Raw genomic sequence first — 27,495 nt, 5'->3', positions numbered from 1 at the left:
GCAGGGATTACTTTTTTTATTTGTTGGGGGGGGGGGGGGTCTGCTGCTAGTTGCCAGAAAGAGGAAGTGTATACCTACGTGAGATTTATAAACCGAGTGTATTCTTCCTCTAACATCTATGTGTACATGCAGTAGCAGTCAAATGTTTGGACACACCTACTCTTTCAAGGGTTTTTCTTTATTTGTACAATTTTCCAGGTGTGTCCAAACTTTTGACTGGTACTGTACCTTAGTTTGATAGGTCCTATTTAAGATTAACCCTTCATAATGGTTTCTTAGGTGCTTCATAAATCATTCATAAGCAATTACAATGCTATATAGAAGGTGGAAAAGGGGTTATGTTGCATTTGTCAGTGCACCAGATATAAGGACCTGAAAGTAATACCTTTTTATATATTCTGAACACAAATATAAACGCAACATGTAAAGTGTTGGTCCTATGTTTCCATTAGCTGAAATAAAAGATCCCAGAAATGTTCCATATGCACAAAACAATTTTTTTCTCTCAAATTGTGTTCACAAATTTGTTTACATTGACTGTTAGTGAGCATTTCTCCTTTGCCAAGATAATCCATCCACCTGACATGTGTGGCATATCAAGTAGCTGATTAAACGGCATGATCATTACACAGGTGCACTTTATGCTGGGGACAATAAAAGGCCACTCCAAAATGTGCAGTTTTGTCACGCAACACAATTCCACAGGTGTCTCAAGTTTTGTGGGAGAGTGCAATTGGCATACTGACTGCAGGAATGTTCACAAGAGCTGTTGCCAGATAATTTAACGTACATGTCTCTACCATAAGCCACCTCCAACGTCATTTTAGAGAATTTGGCAGTACGTTCAACCTCACAACCACAGACCACGTGTAACCACGCCAGCCCAGGACCTTCACATCCGGCTTCTTTACCGGCGGGATCATCTGAGGAGGGTGGGGTGGTGCTGAGGTGTATTTCTGTGTGTAATAATGCCCTTTTGTGGTGAAAACAAATTCTGATTAGCTGGGCCTGGCTCCCCACCCATGACTGTGCCCCTGCCCAGTCATGTGAAATCCATAGATTATAGGGCCCAATGAATTTATTTCAATTGACTGATTTCCTTATATGAACTGTAATTGAGTAAAATCGTTGAAATTGTTGCATGTTGCGTTTATAATTTTGTTAAGTGTAGTATGAATTTGCGCAGAAAGAATAAGTGAAGCATCTAGTAATTATAAATGGTTTACGAAGGCTTCATAAAGCCATTATAACATGTATCTGCCCTCTGCTCCATCAGCACTGTAGAGGAGATGTTTCTAGACACTGACTCCCAGTCAATCGCTGAGACCGTCTCTACGGAAACCACCGACAACACCGAGCTGGATCACTTGACGGTGGGGGAGCAGTACTATCAGTCAATCAATTAACTAATCAACATTATTTCTAAAGCCACTTTTACACCAGCAGTTGTCACAAAGTGCTTTACAGATACCCAGCCTAAAAACAGACAATCAATCAATCAATCGTTACTATGTTATCTCTGTCAGTCAATCAACATTTTTTTTCTAGCCTGGGTGCTCCGTTGTGCTGATACTTTTGCTACCGTTTGTACTAGCCAACAGGGGAGTCATTTGAATTTAGGTTCCGCTCACATTCTACTGATATGAAGTACAGTGTATATCGTCTTGTCTCCAAATCCATTTCTCTGTGTAACGGTCTGTATTCTACCCTGCAGTGCGAGGATGTCTACCCCCCAGATGGTGATGACAAAGATGGAGGTCTATCAGGTATGTTTGTAATACAATCACACGTATTTATAAAGCCCTTTTTTTTTTACATCAGCAGATGTCACAAAGTGCTTATGCAGAACGTGGTGTGTTGTATGCATGTGTGTTTTTCCATTTTGTTTGATTTAAATTCAAATCCCTTAAGACTGACTCGAAATGACCCCAACCCTGGTGTGAGTAACGGAGGAGGTTTGTTGGTTCAGCTTGATGAGTAACCTTGCCAGAGACATGACGACTTGCATTAGCTCCCACAACTAAAACCTACTTAGGCTATCGCTCAGCGGGCTGAGGCATGTAGCACACAGGTGACCCAGGTTCAAGCCCAGTTGGTAACATGTGCAAACCCTTGTGGTTTAGGCTTAGACTTCAGTATCCACAGTGTGCAGCAGGGCATTTGTAAAGGCTAAGAGAGATTTTGTTACATTACAGCCAGCGGTAGTTAGAGGACAGGGGTAATGGTTGTAATGTGTTGAAGGTGACTGGCCTCTGTGATCTCTACCACCAGCACCATATGTTCCTCGTGTCCATTACCCATTTTAGACAGAAGATGTGGGACTGTATGTTACCTGCAAACAATATAAGGCTAGGTTTGTATGACTAGCCCCTTATATACAGTGCATTCGGGAAAGCATTCAGACCCCTTTACGTTTTCCACATTTTGTTACATTACAGCCTTATTCTAAAATGTATTAAATTGTTTTTTCCCCTTATCAATCTACACATAATACCACATAATGACAAAGCAAAAATAGGTTTTTAGAAATATTACATTTACGTAAGAATTCAGACCTTTTACTCAGTACTTTGTTGAAGCACCTTTAACAACGATTACAGCCTCAAGTCTTCTTGGGTATAACGCTACAAGCTTGGCACACCTGTATTTGGGGAGTTTCTCCCATTCTTCTCTGCAGATCCTCTCAAGCTCTGTCAGGTTGGATGGGGAGCGTTGCTGCACAGCTATTTTTAGGTCTCTTCAGAGATGTTTGATCGGATTCAAGTCCGGGCTCTGGCTGGGGTACTCGATGACATTCAGAGACTTGTCACGAAGCCACTCCTGTTGGAAGGTGAACCTTTGCCCCAGTCTGAGGTCCTGAGTGCACTGGAGCAGGTTTTCATCAATGATCTCTCTGTACTTTGCTCCGTTCATCTTTCCCTCGATCCTGACTAGTCTCCCAGTCCCTGCCGCTAAAAAACACCCCCACAGCATGATGCCGCCACCACCATCCTTCGCCGTAGGGATTGTGCCAGGTTTCCTCCAAATGTGACGCTTGGCATTCAGAACAAGAAGTTCAATCTTGGTTTCATCAGACCAGAGAATCTTGTTTCTCATGGTCTGAGAGTCTTTAGATGCCTTTTGGCAAACTCTAAGCGAGCTGTCATGTGCCTTTTACTGAGGAGTGGTTTCCATCTGGCCACTCTACCATAAAGGCCTGATTGGTGAAGTGCTGCAGAGATTTGTTGTCCTTCTGGAAGGTTCTCCCATCTCCAGAGGGTGTGACAATAAGTCTTGTACAAACTTGGACCCAGGCTCAGAGAAACACAGCAGGCAGAGGTGAGGATAAATCCAGAACATTTACTGAAGCTTTTCACAGCAAAAAAAAGGCACTGGCACATGAATCACTAAACAAAACAAGAGACCTGAGCAACCGGCCCAGTCAAATCAAATCAAATCAAATTTATTTATATAGCCCTTCGTACATCAGCTGATATCTCAAAGTGCTGTACAGAAACCCAGCCTAAAACCCCAAACAGCAAGCAATGCAGGTGTAGAAGCACGGTGGCTAGGAAAAACTCCCTAGAAAGGCCAAAACCTAGGAAGAAACCTAGAGAGGAACCAGGCTATGTGGGGTGGCCAGTCCTCTTCTGGCTGTGCCGGGTGGAGATTATAACAGAACATGGTCAAGATGTTCAAATGTTCATAAATGACCAGCATGGTCGAATAATAATAAGGCAGAACAGTTGAAAGAAACTGGAGCAGCAGCACGGCCAGGTGGACTGGTGACAGCAAGGAGTCATCATGTCAGGTATTCCTGGGGCATGGTCCTAAGGCTCAGGTCCTCCGAGAGAGAGAAAGAAAGAGAGAATTAGAGAGAGCATATGTGGGATGGCCAGTCCTCTTCTGGCTGTGCCGGGTGGAGATTATAACAGAACATGGCCAAGATGTTCAAATGTTCATAAATGACCAGCATGGTCGAATAATAATAAGGCAGAACAGTTGAAAGAAACTGGAGCAGCAGCACTGCCAGGTGGACTGGTGACAGCAAGGAGTCATCATGTCAGGTAGTCCTGGGGCATGGTCCTAGGGCTCAGGTCCTCCGAGAGAGAGAAAGAGAGAATTAGAGAACGCACACTTAGATTCACACAGGACACCGAATAGGACAGGAGAAATACTCCAGATATAACAAACTGACCCTAGCCCCCCGACACATAGACTACTGCAGCATAAATACTGGAGGCTGAGACAGGAGGGGTCAGGAGACACTGTGGCCCCATCCGAGGACACCCCCGGACAGGGCCAAACAGGAAGGATATAACCCCACCCACTTTGCCAAAGCACAGCCCCCACACCACTAGAGGGATATCTTCAACCACCAACTTACCACCCTGAGACAAGGCTGAGTATAGCCCACAAAGACCTCCGCCACGGCACAACCCAAGGGGGGGGGGGGGGGGGGGGCGCCAACCCAGACAGGATGACCACATCAGTGACTCAACCCACTCAGGTGACGCACCCCCTCCAGGGACGGCATGAGAGAGCCCCAGTAAGCCAGTGACTCAGCCCCTGTAATAGGGTTAGAGGCAGAGAATCCCAGTGGAAAGAGGGGAACCGGCCAGGCAGAGACAGCAAGGGCGGTTCATTGCTCCAGAGCCTTTCCGTTCACCCTCCCACTCCTGGGCCAGACTACACTCAATCATATGACCCACTGAAGAGATGAGTCTTCAGTAGAGACTTAAAGGTTGAGACCGAGTTTGCATCTCTGACATGGGTAGGCAGACCGTTCCATAAAAATGGAGCTCTATAGGAGAAAGCCCTGCCTCCAGCTGTTTGCTTAGAAATTCTAGGGACAATTAGGAGGCCTGCGTCTTGTGACCGTAGCGTACGTGTAGGTATGTACGGCAGGACCAAATCAGAGAGATAGGTAGGAGCAAGCCCATGTAATGCTTTGTAGGTTAGCAGTAAAACCTTGAAATCAGCCCTTGCTTTGACAGGAAGCCAGTGTAGAGAGGCAAGCACTGGAGTAATATGATCAAATTTTTTGGTTCTAGTCAGGATTCTAGCAGCCGTATTTAGCACTAACTGAAGTTTATTTAGTGCTTTATCCGGGTAGCCGGAAAGTAGAGCATTGCAGTAGTCTAACCTAGAAGTGACAAAAGCATGGATTAATTTTTCTGCATCATTTTTGGACAGAAAGTTTCTGATTTTTGCAATGTTACGTAGATGGAAAAAAGCTGTCCTTGAAATGGTCTTGATATGTTCTTCAAAAGAGAGATCAGGGTCCAGAGTAACGCCGAGGTCCTTCACAGTTTTATTTGAGACGACTGTACAACCATTAAGATTAATTGTCAGATTCAACAGAAGATCTCTTTGTTTCTTGGGACCTAGAACAAGCATCTCTGTTTTGTCCGAGTTTAAAAGTAGAAAGTTTGCAGCCATCCACTTCCTTATGTCTGAAACACATTCTTCTAGCAAGGGCAATTTTGGGGCTTCACCATGTTTCATTGAAATGTACAGCTGTGTGTCATCCGCATAGCAGTGAAAGTTAACATTATGTTTTCGAATAACATCCCCAAGAGGTAAAATATATAGTGAAAACAATAGTGGTCCTAAAACGGAACCTTGAGGAACACCGAAATTTACAGTTGATTTGTCAGAGGACAAACCATTCACAGAGACAAACTGAAATCTTTCCGACAGATAAGATCTAAACCAGGCCAGAACTTGTCCATGTAGACCAATTTGGGTTTCCAATCTCTCCAAAAGAATGTGGTGATCGATGGTATCAAAAGCAGCACTAAGGTCTAGGAGCACGAGGACAGATGCAGAGCCCCGGTCCGATGCCATTAAAATGTAATTTACCACCTTCACAAGTGCCGTCTCAGTGCTATGATGGGGTCTAAAACCAGACTGAAGCATTTCGTATACATTGTTTGTCTTCAGGAAGGCAGTGAGTTGTTGCGCAACAGCCTTTTCTAAAATTTTTGAGAGGAATGGAAGATTCGATATAGGCCGATAGTTTTTTATATTTTCTGGGTCAAGGTTTGGCTTTTTCAAGAGAGGCTTTATTACTGCCACTTTTAGTGAGTTTGGTACACATCTGGTGGATAGAGAGCCGTTTATTATGTTCAACATAGGAGGGCCAAGCACAGGAAGCAGCTCTTTCAGTAGTTTAGTTGGAATAGGGTCCAGTATGCAGCTTGAAGGTTTAGAGGCCATGATTATTTTCATCATTGTGTCAAGAGATATAGTACTAAAACACTTGAGCGTCTCTCTTGATCCTAGGCCCAGTCCACAGAGGACCTAAATAGTCATACACCAGGTGAACCCAATAAACCCAATCAGGCTCACCTGGACACTAGAAAACATAAGGGTGCCCTCCAGTGTCACCCTCAGGGAGTACACTCCAAGGTGACCTCTGACCTGTGACAGAGGGGAACTCTGGAGCTCTGTCAGAGTCACCATTGGGTTCTTGGTCATCTCCCTGACCAATGCCCTTCTTCCCCGATTGCTCAGTTTGGCCAGACGACCAGCTCTAGGAAGAGTCTTGGTGGTTCCAAACTTCTTCCATTTAAGAATGATGGAGGCCACTGTGTTCTTGGGGCCTTCCATGCTGCAGACATTTTTTTGTACCCTTCCTCAGGTCTGTGCCTTAACACAATCCTGTTTTGACGCTCTAGGGACAACTCATTCGACCTCATTGCTTAGTTTTTGCCCTGACATGCACCGTCAACTGTGGGACCTTATATAGACAGGTGTATGCCTTTCCAAATCATGTCCAATCAATTGAATATACCACAGGTGGACTCCAATCAAGTTGTAGAAACATCTTATGGACGATCAAAATAAACAGGATTAACCTGAGCTCAATTTCAAGTTTCATAGCAATATACTTATGTAAATAAGGTATTTCTGTTTTACTTTTTATGACATTTGAGAAAGAAATTTAAAACCTGATTTCGCTTTGTCATTATGGGGTATACTGTGTAGATTGATGAGGATTTATTTATTTATTTAATCAATTTTAGAATAAAGCTGTAACGTAACAAAATGTGGATAAAGTCAAGGGGTCTGAATACTTTCTGAATGAACTGTAAGGCAATATTTCTTTCAAACAGCCCCTTATTACCAGTTGTTTGCAGGTATACCCCTTTTATACATATCAGTGGGTAATTGGCAAATTGGGAGGGTTGGGGGTTGTTGTTGAACCATGGGGGCTGTTTGCATTTCAAATGAGGGATGTGTTAAACAATGGAAGTGTTAATGAATTTACCTGCAAAAAAATCTGAGAATCATTCACACAGACCCAATACCTGTATTTGGGTTACAGGGTCAGTATAAATACAGGAATCATTACTAGGTGTTTAGGTGGGTTTTATTGTTCCATGTTTTTCTACCCCCTATGCTTTTCAGAAATACAAAAAAATCTGGTATAAAAATGCAGGCATAGTACATTTGTGTGGTTTTGGTCTTTATGTGAAAGGGATGCAAGAGCCAAGCCATTCTCTTCTGGAAACACTGTTGACTGACACTAATAGACAGCCAATCCAGGTGGGATGTGATGTGGGCGGGACTAGTGGGGTGACAGCCAGTCACGGTGGTTAATCTCCAACTATTCAACCTGTCTTGTTGACCTGTAATTAGCCGGTGGCGCTAATTGACTCTGTGTTAACGAGATTAGGAGAAGACTGGAGAGGGTGGGGAGGGAGAGAGGATTAGAGCTGCAGACAGATGCTCTCTAGTTTACCACTCAGACATTTCCATCAAACAGGAGAGAGAGAGAGAGAGAGAGAGAGAGAGAGAGGGAGGAAGGAAGGAAGAGGGGAAGGAAGGGATGAGAGAGGGGGAGAGAAGGAGATAGAGGTCGAGGAAGGGAGAAATGTGAGGGAGAAATGGAGGGATAGGGGAGGTAGAGAGGGATGGGGAAAAAGTGAGGGGGAGATCCCTTACGGAAAAAACGACATAAATTTCACATGTGATCTCATGTGAAGTTAATATGATTGATTACATGTGACATGTTAAAGAAGCATGTGATAGCATGAAACTACACATGTGAAAACATTTAAGCACATGTGAAAACATGATCTCATGTAAAATAAATGTGATAACATGGGAATGCAACATTTCAACAGGTGATACCATGAAAATACACGTGACAACATTTTGAAGTTTTTCGTGTGAAAGTGCAAATGAGATTTTTGCACATTTGAAAATGCAATTCCACATGTGAGAGTTAGGTTCTAACATGCGACACTGCAAATGCCACATGTGAAAAGATGGTGTACACATGTGAACAACTGACCTCATTTGTCTGTCTTTTGTCTTCACACGTGAGAATTTCAGCTCAACGATGTGAAAAAAGTTCAAGGACGTAATGAAATGGTATAGGCGTTTTAAGGTAACTGGTACGCTGATCAGCTAAAATAGTGTAATTAAACATCAATTAGACATCAAATCCAATTTTATTGGTCACGCACACATATTTAGCAGATGTTATTGCGGGTGTAGCGAAAGGCTTGTGTTCCTAGCTCCAACCGTGCAGTAGTATCTACGTTTTCACAACAATGCACACAAATCTAAAAGTCAAAGAATGGGGCTTAAGAAATATATAAATATTAGGACAATATGACGCCACCTGGGATTTGAAGTGGGCTTATCTTTCTGCCGCGCCGACGTCTCAGAAGTCCCCTACACGTTCATTACACACAATACCTCTCTGCACTGTTTTTTTTTTTATACATCAGTTCATCTGACTATTCTCTCATTGGTTCCATTGACTTATTTCAGTCATTTGAGGGTTTTCTGTATAGTTGTCTAATGTTGGTGAGGCATGTAATTCTGTTTTTAATATTACCCCTGAATGAATAACTAGGATACATATAATAGTTTTCTTGAGTGTATTATACAAAGCTGAGATTTACTATTAAGTCAAAAGTATAAGAATACAGGTGAAACTAGTCATTGACACAGACATGGTGGCGTAGCAGGAAGATCTGAAGGCTGTGAACCATGAGGTTGTGAGTTCAAATCCCAGGTGAGGACCTGTTGAATAATTATTACTGTATAAATAAACTTATGCAATGTAATCATGTGTGTCAAATATGTAGGTTGGAAACACTGCGGCATCCTAACGACATATTTTTGTCTGCAGGGCATCATGTGAAAATGTTAATCCACATGTGAAAGGTTATGGGATCATGTGAAATAACATCACATGTGAAGTGTTCCAAAACAACATGTTTTTTTTCACGTGACATTTCACAGGTGAAATAAAATGTTACATGTGCAAAACATCGTGATTTTCCATAAAGGGATGGGAGGGGAAAGAGAGAAACAGACAGAAGGGAAGAGTGAGTAATGAAAAGAGCATTGTTCAGCCTGAGAGGCAAAAAAAACTACAAAGGAAAACTACAGAAAGGAAGACTAGTGAGATGATGGGGAAATGGGAATGAGTGGGGGACATGTTAGACCAGGGTCTTGTTCAATAGGACACAACGCAGCAGTACATTTTGCAATGGAAACGGAAAAGTATTTTTTTTTTATTCACAACGCTTTGAAACGTTTTCCCCTTACTGAACGCAGCCCACTTGTTTCTCCAGGAACTGTGTATGTATGTAGGGATGTCCTTTGACCCCATTAAACCCCAATTCCATGGACACAGACACACGTTGCCGTAATGGAGATTAAGGATTACAGGACCACGTAGAGCAGTGTTTAAATAAGACATTAGAATGGAAACATCCTGGAGCCGTGCCTATTGGCTGTGCTGCACGCCACGGAAGGCCTCGCGTCGTCCACTGCAGCGCACCAGACAGTCACCTCTACTTGGTGCGGGTTGCCCCTAGATACTGATCTTTTTTCCGTGTTATAAGATTTTATTTGATCTTTTAGAAAACAGTACAAAAATATACACATACAAACGGCAACATCATACAAACATCACAACTGCCCAGACCCCAATCTCCAGCCCCCCCTGCATCGCTTTCCATCACATGGCCTAAATCTGCACCATTTCTCTCCGTAGCCCACCCACTTTCAATATTTAAATACTAAATCATTCCATTTTTTTCCATTATGCTAATGATGGCGCATTGATTGAGTCCCACGTTTTTAGTATACGTTATTTTTTTCAAGATGAGCGACGAAAAGAGAATCGTTCAACCCATCGGGTATCTCACGACACCCCCAGATGCCATGTCTTGAAATATGCAGACAGATTAAAGGGAAGTTTACATTGTAATACTTCTGACGGCCAACTGTCTAGCTCCGCCCACAACTTCCGGACTTTATAGCGTTCCCAGAAAGCATGGATTGTTGAGTCATAATTAGTTTTATACTTCAGACATGACTCTGCCATGGTGCTGTAGAATTTGTGAATTCTGTCTCTTGTATAATCAATTCTATACGTTAGTTTATTCTGGGTTAAGCATACATTTTCGTTAACTGTCATTTCGGTAACACTTTACTTGACGCCCAACCCACGTGGGCATAACCATGCCATAATATGTCATAACAGCCGACAGAACCTCGTAATATGACCCACCTGTCGTAATACATGACCCATATATTTACACCTGTTGTGACATATATTGTGTTATTTTACGGATGGCTATGAAACCTACATACGAGTGTCAAAACCCACATTTATTCAAATGTGTTTTTTCCCTGCCAAGAAGTTTCCTTTCGTTTCAAAGTTTATTTCTTAAGTCCTTTGTTGTTGTAATAAATTCTTTACAGTCATGTTTTTTTTCATCGTAACAGTATTTTAAATACCTTCTAGAAAATACACTACGACACTGTCATAAAGGATTATGACCATCCTATGTCACTTTACTTGGACTAAGAAAATACACTACGACACTGTCATAAAGGATTATGACCATCCTATGTCACTTTACTTGGACTAAGAAAATACACTACGACACTATCATAAAGGATTATGACCATCCTATGTCACTTGACTTGGACTAAGAAAATACACTTTATGACACTGTCAGGAAGCATTATGACCGTCATGATCGTTTAAGCCAATCACGTACATTCCCTTATAAACTGGGTGGTTCGAGGCCTGAATGCGGATTAGCTGACAGCTATGGTATATCAGACCGTATACCACGGGTGTCTTGTCCTGCTCCGGAAAACTGCTCCTGTATTCATCCCAGTTATCAGCAGCAGAGCATTGGGATCGGTGCATGTCGGACATTAATGTGTGCGCAACTACGGTGATAGTTTAATATGGTCCATTTCAGAAAATGTTATATAAAGTAAACATACTGTTGACAGGTAGGCTATAGCGTAATGGAATGGGTTTGCCTTGTGTGGTAGGTTTTGTGGGTTTCGACAGTCTTCCGTAGGTGTCTTACATGTCACAACAGGTCCAAATATATGTGTCATGACGGTGTACGTCAGCTGTTTCGACATATTATGACGCTGGCTGTCAAGTGAAGTGTTACCGTCATTTCGTTAGTTATGCTCCAACTTTTGCCTCCATCCTGTGCCAACATCCGTTCATGTTTAAGTCTTGGTTCCAATGGTTTCTATTTTTTTTCCTAAGAGATTGTCAGTTGGTTAGGCTCTCTGCGAGGTTTTATATATCTTACCTATCATTTGAACATCCTTTTCTGACTCAAATTAGAGTCCCTAAATGTTGCTCTGATTCCCAAAAGATGTCAAATCGAGTCGTAATAGGTCACTTTAAAGTTGCATGTATTTGAAACTATCAAATAATATATTTTGGTCAATTTGGCATTTTCCCCACTAATGATCAGGGTTAGGATTGGGGGAGAGGAAGCTGATCCTAGATCTGCACCTATGGGAAACTTCACCCCCGGAGCACCTCGTCTTTACCGTGTTACCAAGCATATCTATCTATACCTTCCCTCTGAGTTCTCTCCTCCTCTCTCTTTATTTCGTTACATCTAATACAGAATCCTGCCCTAACGCAACCCCCTCTTCCCAATCCCAAATTCTCCCAGCTACCCCTTCACCAGTTTGGAGCTGATCTGTAATGAGTCAAATGGAGGGGCGAGGCGTGGGGCTGCGGATAGGGCCGAGCAGTGGGGGTAGGATGCCAGGGCTGATGAGTTGAGTGGTCCGTGCCGTGACCTGCTTTCTGCAATGCCTGTCGCCTGTCCCGCCGGGTTGACTGATTGATCCGTGGACTGCATATGTGCATGTGTCAACTGTGTTGTTTATCTGTGTTAGTTGGTGTCAAGGGTAAATAGCAGTATGGACCCAGTTCGGAGCTTGTGTATCTAACTACTGTTGGCACTTGTGTAAGACAAGTTGACATTCTGACAGTCGTATATCAATATTCCTGATTTACTGTAATTCCATTAACCTACAGCTGTGAAGTTCTCTCTACTGAGACAGAAATGGAGAAAGAGAGAGAGAAAGAATGATTGGGAGAGGGTGAGAAAGAGAGAGATGGGGGGGGGGGGGGGGGGGGATCAAGTACTGAAAAAATGCTGGAAGGAGGAGCATCAATAATCCGTTTGTACTGAGCTCTAACCCTTTCCTCACCCCATCCACCCTCATAGTCCTCCTGACAGGGTCTGCAAGTCGCACACACACACCAGGAGGTAAAACCTGGTTGTGATCTAAAGCCTGTCACTCCACAATCTGGACCTGCCCTCTCTGGATAATCTCTAGTCCCAGAAGCCAGCACAGGCAGAGCGGAGCGAGAGGGGACACACACACACACAGGTGGTACAGGGACACTCGTTGCCGAAGTGTGAAGGGGTGCCCACAACAGAGGGAGACAGGGAGCGAGAGCGAGAGGTCCAACGCAGCACAACACTCGGTCAGAAAGTCTTCATCGTTTTTGGTGGATTTTGCATCTCCGGCATGGAGTTACTTGTTTCAAGAGAGAAGCCCGTTCTATGCTCTGTTCTCACTCTAGGAACTGAGAGAGGCTTCTGTGACAACACGCAGAGAGGAATCGAGCTCAGAATTAGAGTGTAGGACACAATACATCTCTGTGTTGGAGAAGAAGATGTGAAACAGGAAATGGACTTCTCAGAAGACTGCGGTATTGACAGGTCCAACGATCTATTTCTGTGCGTGCAGCTCGACTGCTGACGGGTCAAAGAAGTGGAAGGACAGCAGTATTGATAGTGACGTCCCAAGATCACGAGTGAGGGGGGGAGGACTTGAGAAAGCACATGACAGGGAAAGAGAGAGCAGAAAGGAGAGTGAGGGAGGGAGGAAGGAAGAAAGAAAGAAAGCACATGACATGCGTTGCAGGATTGTTGCACGTCGACATCCGCTGTCACTGAGTCAGAGAGGAAGACGAGAGAGAGAGAGAGAGAGAGAGCAGTTGACTGACTTCAGACTGCTGTCAGTCACACCAAAGCCCTGACTTCCATAACAACCACGACACAAAACACCCGCTCTGGTGTTGCCACATCGATTACAGCACTCTGGCACCGAGGAGTTGCCAGGGTGATCTTCTCAGACGTCACATTTTCTCTCTCTCTCTCTGACGGAGGAGGGGAGCGGTGGAACAGGTGCTGGGGGGAGGAGTGGAGGGGGTAGGAGCCAGGGAGAGGAGAGAGGTAGAGTGAGGGAAGAGGAGAGGAGGTGAACCTAAAAAGCCTGTTTGGGACCCTCAGGCAAATCCCTTTCTCTATCTCTTTTCCTTTCTTCACTTCATGTCCGTTAAAGCACAGTTTGTTTAGCCCTGGAAGCAGCTGGTTTAGGCTGGACTGGAGAATGTCCTTGGGACATTTAGATTGTCCCACATGATGACCTCTTGCTATGCATGCTTTGAGATGACCAACCTATGACCACACCTCCACCCGTGGTGGTTTAGGAGTGACCACTTGGGGCAACTGCAGACCTTGTGGACTCCGGGGACAAGCCCTGACGACCAGTCATTCTCGGTCTCTCTTCTCCATAGAGTTTTGTTTGGCGAAACCACAAACCTGTCGTGGAAACAGAGCTATGTTTCTGATGAACTCACGGAACTGAGAAATTGGAGATACCCTTTTTTTCTGTTCTCTTTTATTCCTTTGTTTTTGTTTCTTGGATGACAAATTATTCGGATTACACATTGTTGATAGTATGGGAGACAAAGCATACCCGTGAGCCCAGCTTTTCCCCTGGGAATCAGGCGGGAGAGGGGTCTGTTTTGGACGCCCCGTGGGGGTCCAGACTGCCCCGTTGTGTGTGTTTTGGGGTAAAAAAAAAGCCCTCCTGACTGTGTCCCATCAGGGTGAGGTAGAGAGGATATGCAGTGATGCTGATGTACTCACTCTCAGCCCAGGAAGCAGACCTGGCTCTGTGTCGCTGTGAGGGAGGCGTGGAGCTGGCCCTGCAGTATGCCAAGATGTGGTGCCGCTACGCCAAGGACCTGCTGGCCTGGATGGAAAAGAGAATCAGCCTGGGTGAGTGGAGACGTGGGTGTGTACGTGGGTGTGTTTGTTTCTGTGTCTCTCTGCCTGTGTGTACGTGGGTGGGGATATTTCTGTGTCTGTCTGCCTGCTTGTCAGTCTGTCTGTCTCATATTCATACCTGCATATCTCACATTGACATAAACACATGATTTAATTCAAGTTAAGTGCGCCTATCTCAAAATTAGGGCATGGCCCATATAGTGTATCACTGCAATGTGGTACAGACTCATTCAAAGTAACAAATGGACACAACTACCCAAGTATAACATATTCACAAACACATATATTTGTAAATATGTGCTTGCATATAAACAAATGAAAGGGTTCACACACCAAATGTGAAGTGTATATACCATGTTTCTGGCATTCATAGACAGTTAAGCCTTCTCGAGACATAAGATACACAAGAATAATTTTAGGACAACATGAAAGGCTCTATTATCCCTCTGTAAAAAAAAAGTGATTTTACTGGTATGGAACTGCAGTAACTACAGCAACCAAAGCTCTTCTCTTCTAGGAAAGACGAGCAGTCAGTCACTCTGTTCCTGGAAAAGACAACAGCGTCTAAAGTAGGCCTACCCTGCCGTTAGAGAATGTGTGTTTATTCTTCAACTGTAATAGGATAATAGACCTTGTGGTTGAACCCTGTGTGGAAGGATAAACAGTATTCTCCACAGTACCCTCTGGTGGTAAAACTCCGGTATTACAAGGACTGTTATAGGGACCATTTACATTCCTAGTGAGCAAAACTGGTTGAAAATATATCAGGGAAAATAATTAACCATTTCAGGGACAGCAAGATATCACGGACCTCTTAGGTTGAGGAACATTGTTAGGGTATTACGGAGCGGTATAACCTACCCTGAGAAACACTGTTAGGGTATTACGGAGCGATATAACCTACCCTGAGGAACACTGTTAGGGTATTACGGAGCGGTATAACCTACCCTGAGGAACACTGTTAGGGTATTAGATCTGTATGGTTGGTAGCCAATGAGGATAACATGGAGCGGGCCAGCCACTCCCCCCAGGGGAACCCCACAGAGACTACAGGGCAGATTAACCAGGCCACAGCAGGAGAATGGACAGGATGGACAGCCTACAGTTATGCTCTGTACTGTAGCCTTCTGTACTGTAATGTACTCTGCTATACCACACTGTAATGTACTGCACTGTTCTGTGCTGTAGGAGGGCAAAGAGATCAGCTCACCAAGGTGCTGCTAAGCAGACTTGTGTTTGGATAGCTGTGTATAGGAAATGGAGAGAGGTCAGAGTGACAATGTAGGGGAAGTGGTTAATGTAGAGGGAAAGGTCTGAGCCACTGTGGATGATAATGTAGGGGAAGTGGTCAACGTTGAGGGAAAGGTCTGAGCCACTGTGGACAGTGGTCAGTTGAATGCAGTGGAGGCTGGTGGAAGGAGCTATAGGAGGGCTCATTGGGCTGGAACGGAATAAATGGACCGGTATCACACGGCAAACCTATAGACACCACATGTTTGACTCCGCTCCATTTATTCCATTCCAGCCATTACAACGGGCCCATCCTCCCGTAGATCCTTCCACCAGCCTCCACTGGTTGAATGGTTGCAACGCTGACACCACAGCATCAGTATGGATCAGCAGATTAGTCTACTTGAAGTAGGGCAGCACTTAGGCAGCCAAAGCAGAGCATTGATTTTGATATTTGGTGACGTAAGCTAACAATCTGAACTGACCTCTCCTCTCTATGAGGCCTGATGGCCTGATATGAGATCTGATATGTTACATATTGGTTGTTATATCACCATTGAAAGACATAAATGGAACACGCAACAGCTCCAAAAGTCCAATGGATATTTGGCTGGATGAAAGCGTTTGATAAGACAGCCTGACACTATTGTTATGCTAATCGATTGTTTTAACTCAAATCAAATCACGTTCCATCATTCTGACTTATTCTGGTCTGTTTGCAGAGCAAGAGTTTGCCAAGAACATCGTGAAGGCAGCAGAAACAGCTAAGTCCTGTGTGGCTCAGCAGGTATGGATGCTTTTCTTGTCTACCGTGTGCATGGGGCTGTGTAGGGTGTACATGTGATGGTGTGTACAGTATTGCATAGAAAGGTATTCAATTCATATCAGATGACTCTTCCAGGCCTGTTACTCGCCACCTTAGTGGGATGCACTGAAAAAGTCGTTGCGCCTTAAAGCATCTGCTAAATTACCACAATGAAATGTTTTACAGTGCCTTGACTTTTTGCACCATTTGTTGTGCTGCAGCCTGATTTTCAAACGGATGAAATGTCTCCGGCCTACACACGATATCCCATAATGTCAGAGTGGAATTATGGTTTTTGGAAATAATTCATTCAAAATGAAAAGCTGAAATGTTTTGAGTCGAGCCTAAATACGTTCAGGAGTAAAAGAATCTGGTGAACAAGTCACGTAATAAGTCGCATGGACTCATTAAATCGTGATTTTTTTTTGAATGACTACTTCATCTCTGTACCCTAGACATCTGTAAGGGCCCTCAGTCGAGCAGTGAATTACAAACACAGATTCAACCAGAAAGACCCGGGAGGTTTTCCAATGGGTAAATGGGTAGATGGGTAAAAAAAACAGACACTGAATATCCCTTTGAGCATGGTGAAGTCATTAATTACACTTTGGATGGTGTGTCAATACACCCAGTCACTGCAAAGATACAGGCGACCTTCCTAACTCAGTTGCAGGAGAGGAAGGAAACCGCTCAGGGATTTCACCAAGAGGCCAATTTCAAACAGTTACAGAGTATAATGGCTGTGATAGGAGTAAACTGAGGATGAATCAACAACGTTGCAGTTTGAAAATAATAATGGGCAAATGTTGCACGATCCAGGTGTGGAAAGATCCCAGAAATACTCACAGCTGTAATTGCTGCCAAAGGTGCTTCTACAAAATATTGACTCAGGGGTGTGAATACTTATGTAAATTAGATATTTCTGTATTTCATTTTCAATAATTTTGCAAAGAAAATCTACAAACATGTTTTCAGGCAACACAACAAAATGTGGAATAGGTCAAGGGGCATGAATACTTTCTGAAGGCACATGTGCAGTATTGCATAGAAACAATATTATTTCATTAATTTCACCACTCTCTCTACATATTCTCTGAAATACTGTAGATCTAATATCTCTAAATATAACTTAAATATATCTTCCATAACGTATTGAAACGAGATCTATGGCCTGGTTCTTACTGTGCCGTTGTTACAGGACATGATGCCTCTGCAGTACATCTACACCATGGCCCTGGAGCACGACGTGAAGACCAGCCAGTCTACTAAACAGACATCAGAACTGCTGCAGCAACGCTGCTACCAGGTACTATAGACAGACGGACCGACAGACAGACAGGCAGGAGAACCACCACAGACAGAAACAATTAGCAAGCCTACTCAATGTGTCCAACAACAACAACAAAAACATTCCTGTATGCAAGAAAATGTGGAATAATGTGTAAACGGATTGAGTACGATGTGTTTAATCCGACGTCTTTATCCTGAAGGCCCTGGCATCCAAGAAGAATGAGATTGATAAGTGGCGCAGGGAGTTCAAGGATCAGTGGTCCAGAGAACAGAGGAGGATGGTAAACAGCTGTTTTTTTTGTTTTTTTAAGACGCTACTGTGTGTGCAAGTGTTTAACAGCTTCTCCCATTGATCGGAGCATTGCGTTAACTGAACGGCTTCTCTCATTGATCAGAACAATGCGGTAACAATGCTTCTCTCATTGGTCAGAATGAGGCGGTGGCGGCTCTGAAGAAGGCTCGTCAGCAGTACCTGCAGCGCAGCGAGGACCTGGAGAAGACCAAGGCGGTGACGGCCAAGGCCGGGGACGAGCTCACAGCGGGAAACAAGACCCTGGACAAGAGGAGGAAGTCACGTGACGACGCACATTCAAAGGTGTGGTGCAGCGGGTCCGACCGCCATAAGGGGTTCACTGAAACATATCCCTCTCTTTTTTTTGGTTCCACTTTTTAGGTTATCATTGTTTTTTTGAAAGGAAAATTTGAGTTATATTTTTCGGTGACTCATTGTGCCCATCTCCCGCTCTCTCTCTCCTTCTTTCTCTCTCTCACCCTCTCTCTCTGTCCTTCTCTCTCCCTCTCTCGTCCAGGTGATAGAGGCAGAGATGCAGTACAGACAGTGTGTGTGTGAGGCCCATGACCACCAGGGCAAGCTGGAGAGATTGAAGGAGAAAATCATAGTTCACACCCGCAAACTCATCTGCCAGGGGGACACTGTGCTCAAGGAGGTGGGTGTCCAGGCCTATGGGAGATGGGCGTTCCGTGTGCTGGATGGATCAAGTGGAGTGCATAATAGGGATAGTGACAGCATAAGAGGGGGCATAAGAGTGAATAGACTCAAGGCAAGCAGTCAGCAGCCGTTTCAATTAGTCTTTTAAGACTGTCAATGCTTTTGATTTAAACAATTTACATACAGGAAGTCCTGGGATTGAACCGAATATGCTGGCGTTGGCGTGCTCTACCAACCGAGCTACAGAGGTATCTTGAGCTCAATGGGATGAATCATTTTTAAATAACCCCTCTTATCATGTACCTTTACCACCCCTAGGCCACAGTGAACATGTTCTACTTCCAGCGTCAGCAGACGGAGCCGGTTCCCCTGGGCTACCACAACCTGGAGTTGACCTGCAGGCCGTGTGAACCCGGGGAGCCCTACCTGCTCTACATTTTCAGGAAGAGAAGCCAAGAACAGCCCCTACAAACCTTCACCTTCCAGGAGTTTGTCCCTCAGAACAAGAGGTACGTTCGGATGGAAGATTTGTCCTGTTTTAGATAGGCTACGGCTCTAATGGATGGTACTGTTTGTCCCGTTAGTGCCTATTGTCTTGTGTTTAGAGTTGTTGTCAATGTTAATTGTGTGCCTGCGTGTGTGTGTGTGTGCGTGTGTTTCCAAATCTGTGTGTGGCACCTCCAAGTGGTCGTCGTAAGACCAGCAACCCCAGCTCTCTGCAGGACTCCTTCTCCTTGCCTGAAGAAAGTCCAGTTAAACGAAAGGGCTACAGTGACAGTGAGAGCATAGGAGGCAGTCTGGAATCTCTGTCCAGCCCAGGTAAGCCTGTGTGCTTCATTCCACAGAATTCATTTAATCATGCTCAGAAGATTGACCAATCGTCAAACATCTAGGTCATGATTGCTCGTGGTGAGAAATAATGTGTTCGCTACGAAGCTTACCCAGCTCGCCCTGTTTGTCTGGTCCTCTCTCCTTCTCTGTGTGTCTTACCCACGTTGAACCCTGAACCCCGTAGCCCATGGCAACAGGATGCTTCTTAAAGCCCCCTCCACAGGGACCATGTCATCAGACGACCTGGATGAGAGGGACATGGGCACCGTCCTGGAAGGAGGTGAATGTCACCGTCGTCACCTAACTCACACAACAGACACCAACTAATGGCTCTATATATGTAAATGTTCCTGCTGAATTCCCGAATCTAACCCTAACCCAGCGTTTCCCAAACTCGGTCCTCGGGGCCTCAAGGGGTACATGTTTTGGTTTTGGCCCTAGCACTACACAGCTGATTCAGACAACCAACCAACTCCTCATCAAGCTTTGATTATTTGAATCATCTGTGTAGTGTTAGGACAAACAACAACAACAAACGTGCAGCCCTTGAGGTCCCCAGGACCAAGTTTGGGAAACGCTGCCCTAACCCCTACAACCTAGCCACTCCGGTAGATCTGAGAGGAATAGATCGACATAATCATTGTGGCAATTGCTTCTTGTCTACTGATTGGCTAGGTGGAAATGTTATCGTTTTCTTCCACTTGTCCAATCCTCTCAGGTCTATGTGAGTTGCTAGGGAGTAGGGTTCTGTTTGGAACTAGGGGGTACATTCGGTGGGGTAGTGTTTCCCACCGTGACGTGTACACTGCTGAGTAGGACTGAGTCCGGTTCCTGTGTGGTTTCTCCTAGATTGTGTGGACTCCACTCCAGAGGGGAACGGTGCGGTGGGGAAGGTACGGACTACGTCCCGAGCCGCGCTGACGCACCGATTCCGGAAGATGAAGAGCAAGATGGTGAAGTGCAAACAGTGTGACACCTACATCGTGGTCAACGGCATCGAGTGTGAGGAGGTGGGAAAGAGGAGGAAACGAAGGAGAGACTTTCATGTGGCAGCCTCTTAACTGACAAAAGTAGAACGTTGTCGCCTGATTCACAGTCACACTAAAGGGTGGAACCGAGCTGTACTGGGCTGGTTTGGTTCTCTGTCCTCCACAGTGGCGCCAGCACAGTATGGCTCAGGTTGAGTCTATAGTGTGAGCCAGGTATATAGGGTGTGATTTGAGGTCACCCTGTGCTTTGCTAATCCATGTCCTCTGTCCCGCCTGCCGTCAATCTGTAGTGTGGCGTGGCGGTCCACAGGAAGTGTCTGGAGGTGTTACAGCATGAGTGTGAGAACAGGAAGGGCATTCTGTTTGGCGTGGGTTTCTCCCTGTTGCCCCGGGACCGGCCTGACGAGGTGCCCTATGTGGTCCAGCGCTGCACGGCCGAGATAGAGAGCAGGGCCCTCACTCTACAGGTACAGTATTAACCTGGATGTCATATGCCTTAGAATAAGTACTGAAGCAAACAGGAAAACTGTTTTGCAGAAGCGACAGTACAGTGCCCTTCTCTCAATCCCTCTTGCTTTCTCTTGCCCTCCTTCTCCCCTTTCCCCCTACATCCATCCATCCCTCCCTCCCACCCAGGGGGTGTATCGTATCAGTGGGTCGAAGCCTCGTATCCAGAAGCTGTGTCAGGTCTTCGAGACCCAGGGGGACCAAGTCGACCTCTCTGACCTTTCACCTCATGACGTCACCTCGGTCCTCAAACACTTCTTCAAGGAGGTACAATTCCACTGTTTCCCAGACAACAAAGAAAATAGATATTACAGACAATATAATGTAGAGCCAACGATACAGTTAATACAGACAATATGCTGTAGAGCCAACTATACAGTTAATACAGACAATATAATGTAGAGCCAACGATACAGTTAATACAGACAATATGCTGTAGAGCCAACTATACAGTTAATACAGACAATATACTGTAGAGCCAACTATACAGTTAATACAGACAATATACTGTAGAGCCAACAACAGTTAATACAGACAATATAATGTAGAGCCGACGACAGTTAATAAGAGACAATATACTGTAGAGCCAACGATACAGTTAATACAGACAATATACTGTAGAGCCAATGACACAGTTGATACTGACAATATACTGTAGAGCCAACAACAGTTGATACAAACAATATACTGTAGAGCCAACGACAGTTGATACAGACAATATAATGTAGAGCCAACGACAGTTGATACAGACAATATAATGTAGAGCCAATGATACAGTTAATACAGACAATATAATGTAAAGCGAATGACAGTTAATAGAGACAATATACTGTAGAGCCAATGATACAGTTAATACAGACAATATACTGTAGAGCCAACGACACAGTTAATACAGACAATATACTGTAGAGCCAACGATACAGTTAATACAGACAATATAATGTAAAGCGAATGACAGTTAATACAGACAATATACTGTAGAGCCAATGATACAGTTAATACAGACAATATACTGTTGAGCCAACGACACAGTTAATACAGACAATATACTGTAGAGCCAACGATACAGTTAATACAGACAATATAATGTAAAGCCAATGACCGTTAAGAGACAATATACTGTAGAGCCAATGACACAGTTAATACAGACAATATACTGTAGAGCCAATGACACAGTTAATACTGACAATATACTGTAGAGCCAACAACAGTTAATACAGACAATATAATGTAGAGCCAACAACAGTTAATAGAGACAATATACTGTAGAGCCAACGATACAGTTAATACAGACAATATAATGTAGAGCCAATGACAGTTAATAGAGACAATATACTGTAGAGCCAATGATACAGTTAATACAGCCAATATACTGTAGAGCCAACAATACAGTTAATACAGACAATATTCTGTAGAGCCAACGATACAGTTAATACAGACAATATAGTGTAGAGCCAACGACACAGTTAATACAGACAATACAATGTAGAGCCAACGACACAGTTAATACAGACAATACAATGTAGAGCCAACGACACAGTTAATACAGACAATATACTGTAGAGCCAACGATACAGTTAATACAGACAATATACTGTAGAGCCAACGACACAGTTAATACAGACAATATACTGTAGAGCCAACGACACAGTTAATACAGACAATATACTGTAGAGCCAATGATACAGTTAATACAGACAATATACTGTAGAGCCAACGATACAGTTAATACAGACAATATACTGTAGAGCCAACGACACTGTAGAGCCAACGATACAGTTAATACAGACAATATACTGTAGAGCCAACGACACAGTTAATACAGACAATATACTGGAGAGCCAACGACACAGTTAATACAGACAATATACTGTAGAGCCAACGATACAGTTAATACAGACAATATACTGTAGAGCCAACGATACAGTTAATACAGACAATATACTGTAGAGCCAACGACAGTTAATAGAGACCATATGGAGGCGAATGGATTCTGACTTGAGATACAGTCATACATTGTTATACACTGTTATTTAAGCTCTCACACAAAGCTCCCTTTCATGATTATGCCAAACTATGACTAATATGGACATATCTTAACTCAGGATTCCCCTTTTAGTGAACATCATGTGGTACAGTTGTCAGTCAATGCATCGAAGCTAATAAGTATTTATTTATTATTATTATTATGTGTTAATTAATTGTTAATAATAACCATCTTCCTCCTCACACAGCTTCCAGAGCCGCTGTTGACCTTTGACCTGTACAATGACTTCATCGGGGTGGGCAAGGAGATCCAGCGTCTCAGTGAGAGGGAGGCGGCAGCAGAGACTCCTGGGATAGTGAATGACCTCACATATAACCTGAGAGACCTGCTGGAGAGACTGCCCCCATACCGCTACTACACACTGCAGCATATGATGCGTCACCTTCACAGGTACTACACTACTACAGAGTGCACCATATGATGCGTCACCTTCACAGGTAATACACACTGCAGCATATGATGCGTCACCTTCACAGGTACTACGCTACTACACAGTGCACCATATGATGCGTCACCTTCACAGGTACTACGCTACTACACAGTGCACCATATGATGCGTCACCTTCACAGGTACTACACTACTACAGAGTGCACCATATGATGCGTCACCTTCACAGGTAATACACACTGCAGCATATGATGCGTCACCTTCACAGGTACTACGCTACTACACAGTGCAGCATATGATGCACACCTTCACAGGTACTACGCTACTACACAGTGCAACATATGGTGCGTCACCTTCACAGGTACTACACTACTACACAGTGCACAATATGATGCGTCACCTTCACAAGTACTACTCTATTATACAGTGCAGCACCATGAGGTCTGATACCAACAGGCTCCGAGACAGTTTCTATCCTCAAGCCATCAGACTGCTGAACACTTGAACTGCCTGACCACCTGATCTGATTCTCCACACCTTAGCACACATGCACGCTCACAGAGACATACACACATCCACCCACACACACACACACACACACACACACACACACACACACACACACACACACAGTACATTCATGCTACACACGCATCACAACTGCTGCTACCAGACTCTTATTATGATTTCTCAATATTGCACAATCCCCCCTTCCCCGAAACACGTGTAAATATGGACTGTAAATTGTGCCTTCCTGTATTATTTATATATATATATTTTTTTTAATTACTCCCCTTTTTCATCGCTGCAACTCCCCCAACGGGCTCGGGAGGCGAAGGTCGAATCATACGTCCTCCAAAACATGACCCGCCAAACCTCGCTTCTTGACACCTGACCGCTTAACCTGGAAGCCAGCTGCACCAATGTGTCGGAGGAAACACTGTTCACCTGACGACCGAGGTCAACCTGCAGGCGTCCGCCCCCCACAAGGAGTCGCTAGAGTGCGATGAGCCAAGTAAAGCCCCCTCGGCCAAACCCTCCCCTAACCCGAACAACGCTGGGCCAATTATGCGCTGCCTTTTCGGACTCCCAACCATGGCTGGTTGTGATACGGGATCGAACCCGGGTCTGTAGTGACACCTCTAGCACTGCGATGCAGTGCCTTGGACCGCTGCGCCACTCGGGAGGCCCTGTTTTATTTTATTCTACTGAGCCATTTACTTAATGTTCCTATATTTCTTATTGTTGTTGCATTGTCGAGAAGGAACCTGAAGGAAGCATTTCGTTGGATGGTGTATACCATGTGTATCCCGTACCGGAACGTGCAACATGATGCGTCACCTACACATATACTACTGCACACTGCAGCACATGATGCGTCACCTACACATATACTACTGCACACTGCAGCACATGATGCGTCACCTACACAGATACTACTGCACATGTCACCTACACAGATACTACTGCACACTGCGGCACATGATGCGTCACCTACACAGATACTACTGCACACTGCGGCACATGATGCGTCACCTACACAGATACTACTGCACACTGCAGCACATGATGCGTCACCTACACAGATACTACTGCACACTGCGGCACATGATGCGTCACCTACACAGATACTACTGCACACTGCGGCACATGATGCGTCACCTACACAGATACTACTGCACATGTCACCTACACAGATACTACTACACACTGCGGCACATGATGCGTCACCTACACAGATACTACTGCACACTGTGGCACATGATGCGTCACCTACACAGATACTACTGCACACTGCGGCACATGATGCGTCACCTACACATATACTACTGCACACTGCGGCACATGATGCGTCACCTACACAGATACTACTGCACACTGCGGCACATGATGCGTCACCTACACAGATACTACTGCACACTGCAGCACATGATGCGTCACCTACACAGATACTACTGCACACTGCGGCACATGATGCGTCACCTACACAGATACTACTGCACACTGCGGCACATGATGCGTCACCTACACAGATACTACTGCACACTGCAGCACATGATGCGTCACCTACACAGATACTACTGCACACTGCGGCACATGATGCGTCACCTACACAGATACTACTGCACACTGCGGCACATGATGCGTCACCTACACAGATACTACTGCACACTGCGGCACAATTAGCAAACCTGGTTGTTGTGGAGATGTCTCAGTGAACCATGCTCATACTTGTGTTAGCTCCTCAAAGTTATGCCTCGGCTTCAGCTCACAGGGTAAACAGATTATTGTTGCGTGCAGCAGAACGGTTGGTCACATGGTCATATGAGGGGTGCTGGGCCCTCCAGATTGTATTTTTTTGGCCATACTCTATCTTCTCTCTTCTTCACTGATTTCACATTTTCTCTCTCTCCACAGAGTATCAGAGAACTACGAGGAGAACAAGATGTCTCCCAGTAACCTGGGCATCGTGTTTGGTCCGACCCTGCTGCGCCCGCTGGTGTCTGTAGACGTGTCCATGGTGGCCCTACTGGAGACCACCTACCAAGCCCTACTGGTGGAGTTTCTCATCACACACCACCAACACATCTTTGATGCTCCACCTCCCGCCCCCACCACCCCCCTCCCTGACACCCCTCCCCAGGCGATGTGTTCAGGGGGGGGCCAGAAGACTGTTGCTGGGGTTGACCCTGGGTCCCAGGACCCCCCCACTAGAGGAGCCTCGTCCAAAGAACGCCCCCGTTCCCTAGAGGTAAGGGACACACTGAGGGGGGATTCCATCGTGTCAGACAAGCTCAATCAAGTGCAGCTTAAGTATTTGAATCCAAACATACCATTTGAACCCAGGTCTGGTCAACAGATGGGTTAACCCTCAGCTGATAGATAAATATATACTTTTCAAATACTTTTCATAGACCCACTATACTGAAGTACATTTAAATACAGATTTTCTCCAATGTTTTTAAATGGTTTGAATAGGAGGGCAATGTTAACCTCAATCAAACACTTAATTTTGAATCTGAGGCCTCTTGTTCACACATCTGGCAGCTGTAGGTTTGTCAGCCAGTGATTGGTCCTCTAAGTCTAAGTAACACTGAGACGGCTCATGATGCCCTACAGTCAGACCTGGGTTAAAATACGATTAGAAATGATTTCAAATACTTTCGCCAGGCTACTACACGGCGCAATAGTTCCAATAGAATAGTCACAAAACTGTAAACCCAGCCCATCTGGCACCCCAGGAAGGCTAGAGCAACTACTCAAAGTATTTGACAGATTTCAAATAGTATGTGAACCCAAGTCTGCCTCAAAGCCAGGGTTCACGGAGTTCAGCCTCAGCCTGCTGCCTTGAGCTGCTTTCTTTCCTTTTGCTTCTGTTACCTGTTGTTGTCTCAAAGGGGTAATCTGGGATTCAAACAACAAGAGGTCACTCCAGTCACTTTTTTTGGTAAACAGCCGAGGGATGGGGTTGAAGAAATGTAACTAACGAGGCACTTATAAGGAATATTATTCAAGAGTCAATGGCTATATCATTAATTCAAATAAAAAAATCCCAAAACAGATGTATCAATCCCAGATTGCCCCTTTAATGCTCCTGGCTAACCATGCTGTGGCCAACTCGGAAGGGATTATGTGCTTTTTTTGTGAGGCTTAACACAATGCAACATGTGGGTGTGTGTGTGTGTCTCTGTGTGTCTATGCTACCTCTGACTGGACTCTGATCTGACCCTTCCTTTCCTGACCAGATCTACCCCGGCTGGATCTCAATACTGTCCAATGGCTTCTTCTGTGAAATATAGTAAATGAGTGTCAAATTATTCCTATTCTCTTTCCTATATTGTAAAATTACTTCCTTTCCTTTCTTCTCTCCTTCGTTACCACTGATAGGCCAAAGGACTGGATAATGTGTAAACTGCAGGATTCATGGGTAGGAAAGGACATGAGGAGAGGAAGCAAGTTAAAGTTATTGAGACACAGCCCTAGCATGGGCATTCTTGGCCACAAAATACACAACACTGACCACTGGGAAATACTGGGAGGGTGTGGGGGGTGGAAGAGAAGGTTAGTGCCCTGCCCTTTG

At 44.7% G+C, this 27,495-nt stretch overlaps 1 protein-coding gene across 1 annotated transcript in view; it reads left to right on the top strand.

Annotated features, from left to right (window-relative positions):
- LOC139421022 (GEM-interacting protein-like) overlaps window positions 1–27,495 on the top strand; it is a 37,604-nt gene that overhangs the window by 3,984 nt on the left and 6,125 nt on the right. The window contains exons 3-18 of the mRNA XM_071171496.1: window positions 1,277–1,373; window positions 1,715–1,766; window positions 14,244–14,369; window positions 16,331–16,395; window positions 17,612–17,719; window positions 17,904–17,984; window positions 18,134–18,298; window positions 18,513–18,650; window positions 18,971–19,161; window positions 19,338–19,471; window positions 19,668–19,763; window positions 20,333–20,493; window positions 20,763–20,939; window positions 21,109–21,246; window positions 23,214–23,416; window positions 25,833–26,166. Coding sequence (XP_071027597.1) covers window positions 1,277–1,373; window positions 1,715–1,766; window positions 14,244–14,369; window positions 16,331–16,395; window positions 17,612–17,719; window positions 17,904–17,984; window positions 18,134–18,298; window positions 18,513–18,650; window positions 18,971–19,161; window positions 19,338–19,471; window positions 19,668–19,763; window positions 20,333–20,493; window positions 20,763–20,939; window positions 21,109–21,246; window positions 23,214–23,416; window positions 25,833–26,166 — 2,266 coding nt within the window. The remainder of the gene's footprint in view (window positions 1–1,276; window positions 1,374–1,714; window positions 1,767–14,243; window positions 14,370–16,330; window positions 16,396–17,611; window positions 17,720–17,903; window positions 17,985–18,133; window positions 18,299–18,512; window positions 18,651–18,970; window positions 19,162–19,337; window positions 19,472–19,667; window positions 19,764–20,332; window positions 20,494–20,762; window positions 20,940–21,108; window positions 21,247–23,213; window positions 23,417–25,832; window positions 26,167–27,495) is intronic.

Source organism: Oncorhynchus clarkii, chromosome 12, assembly GCF_045791955.1.
Source record: "Oncorhynchus clarkii lewisi isolate Uvic-CL-2024 chromosome 12, UVic_Ocla_1.0, whole genome shotgun sequence".
Lineage (NCBI taxonomy): Eukaryota > Metazoa > Chordata > Actinopteri > Salmoniformes > Salmonidae > Oncorhynchus > Oncorhynchus clarkii.
The sequence above is the reverse complement of the archived record's forward strand: the minus strand, read 5'-3'. Positions and strand labels throughout refer to the sequence as shown.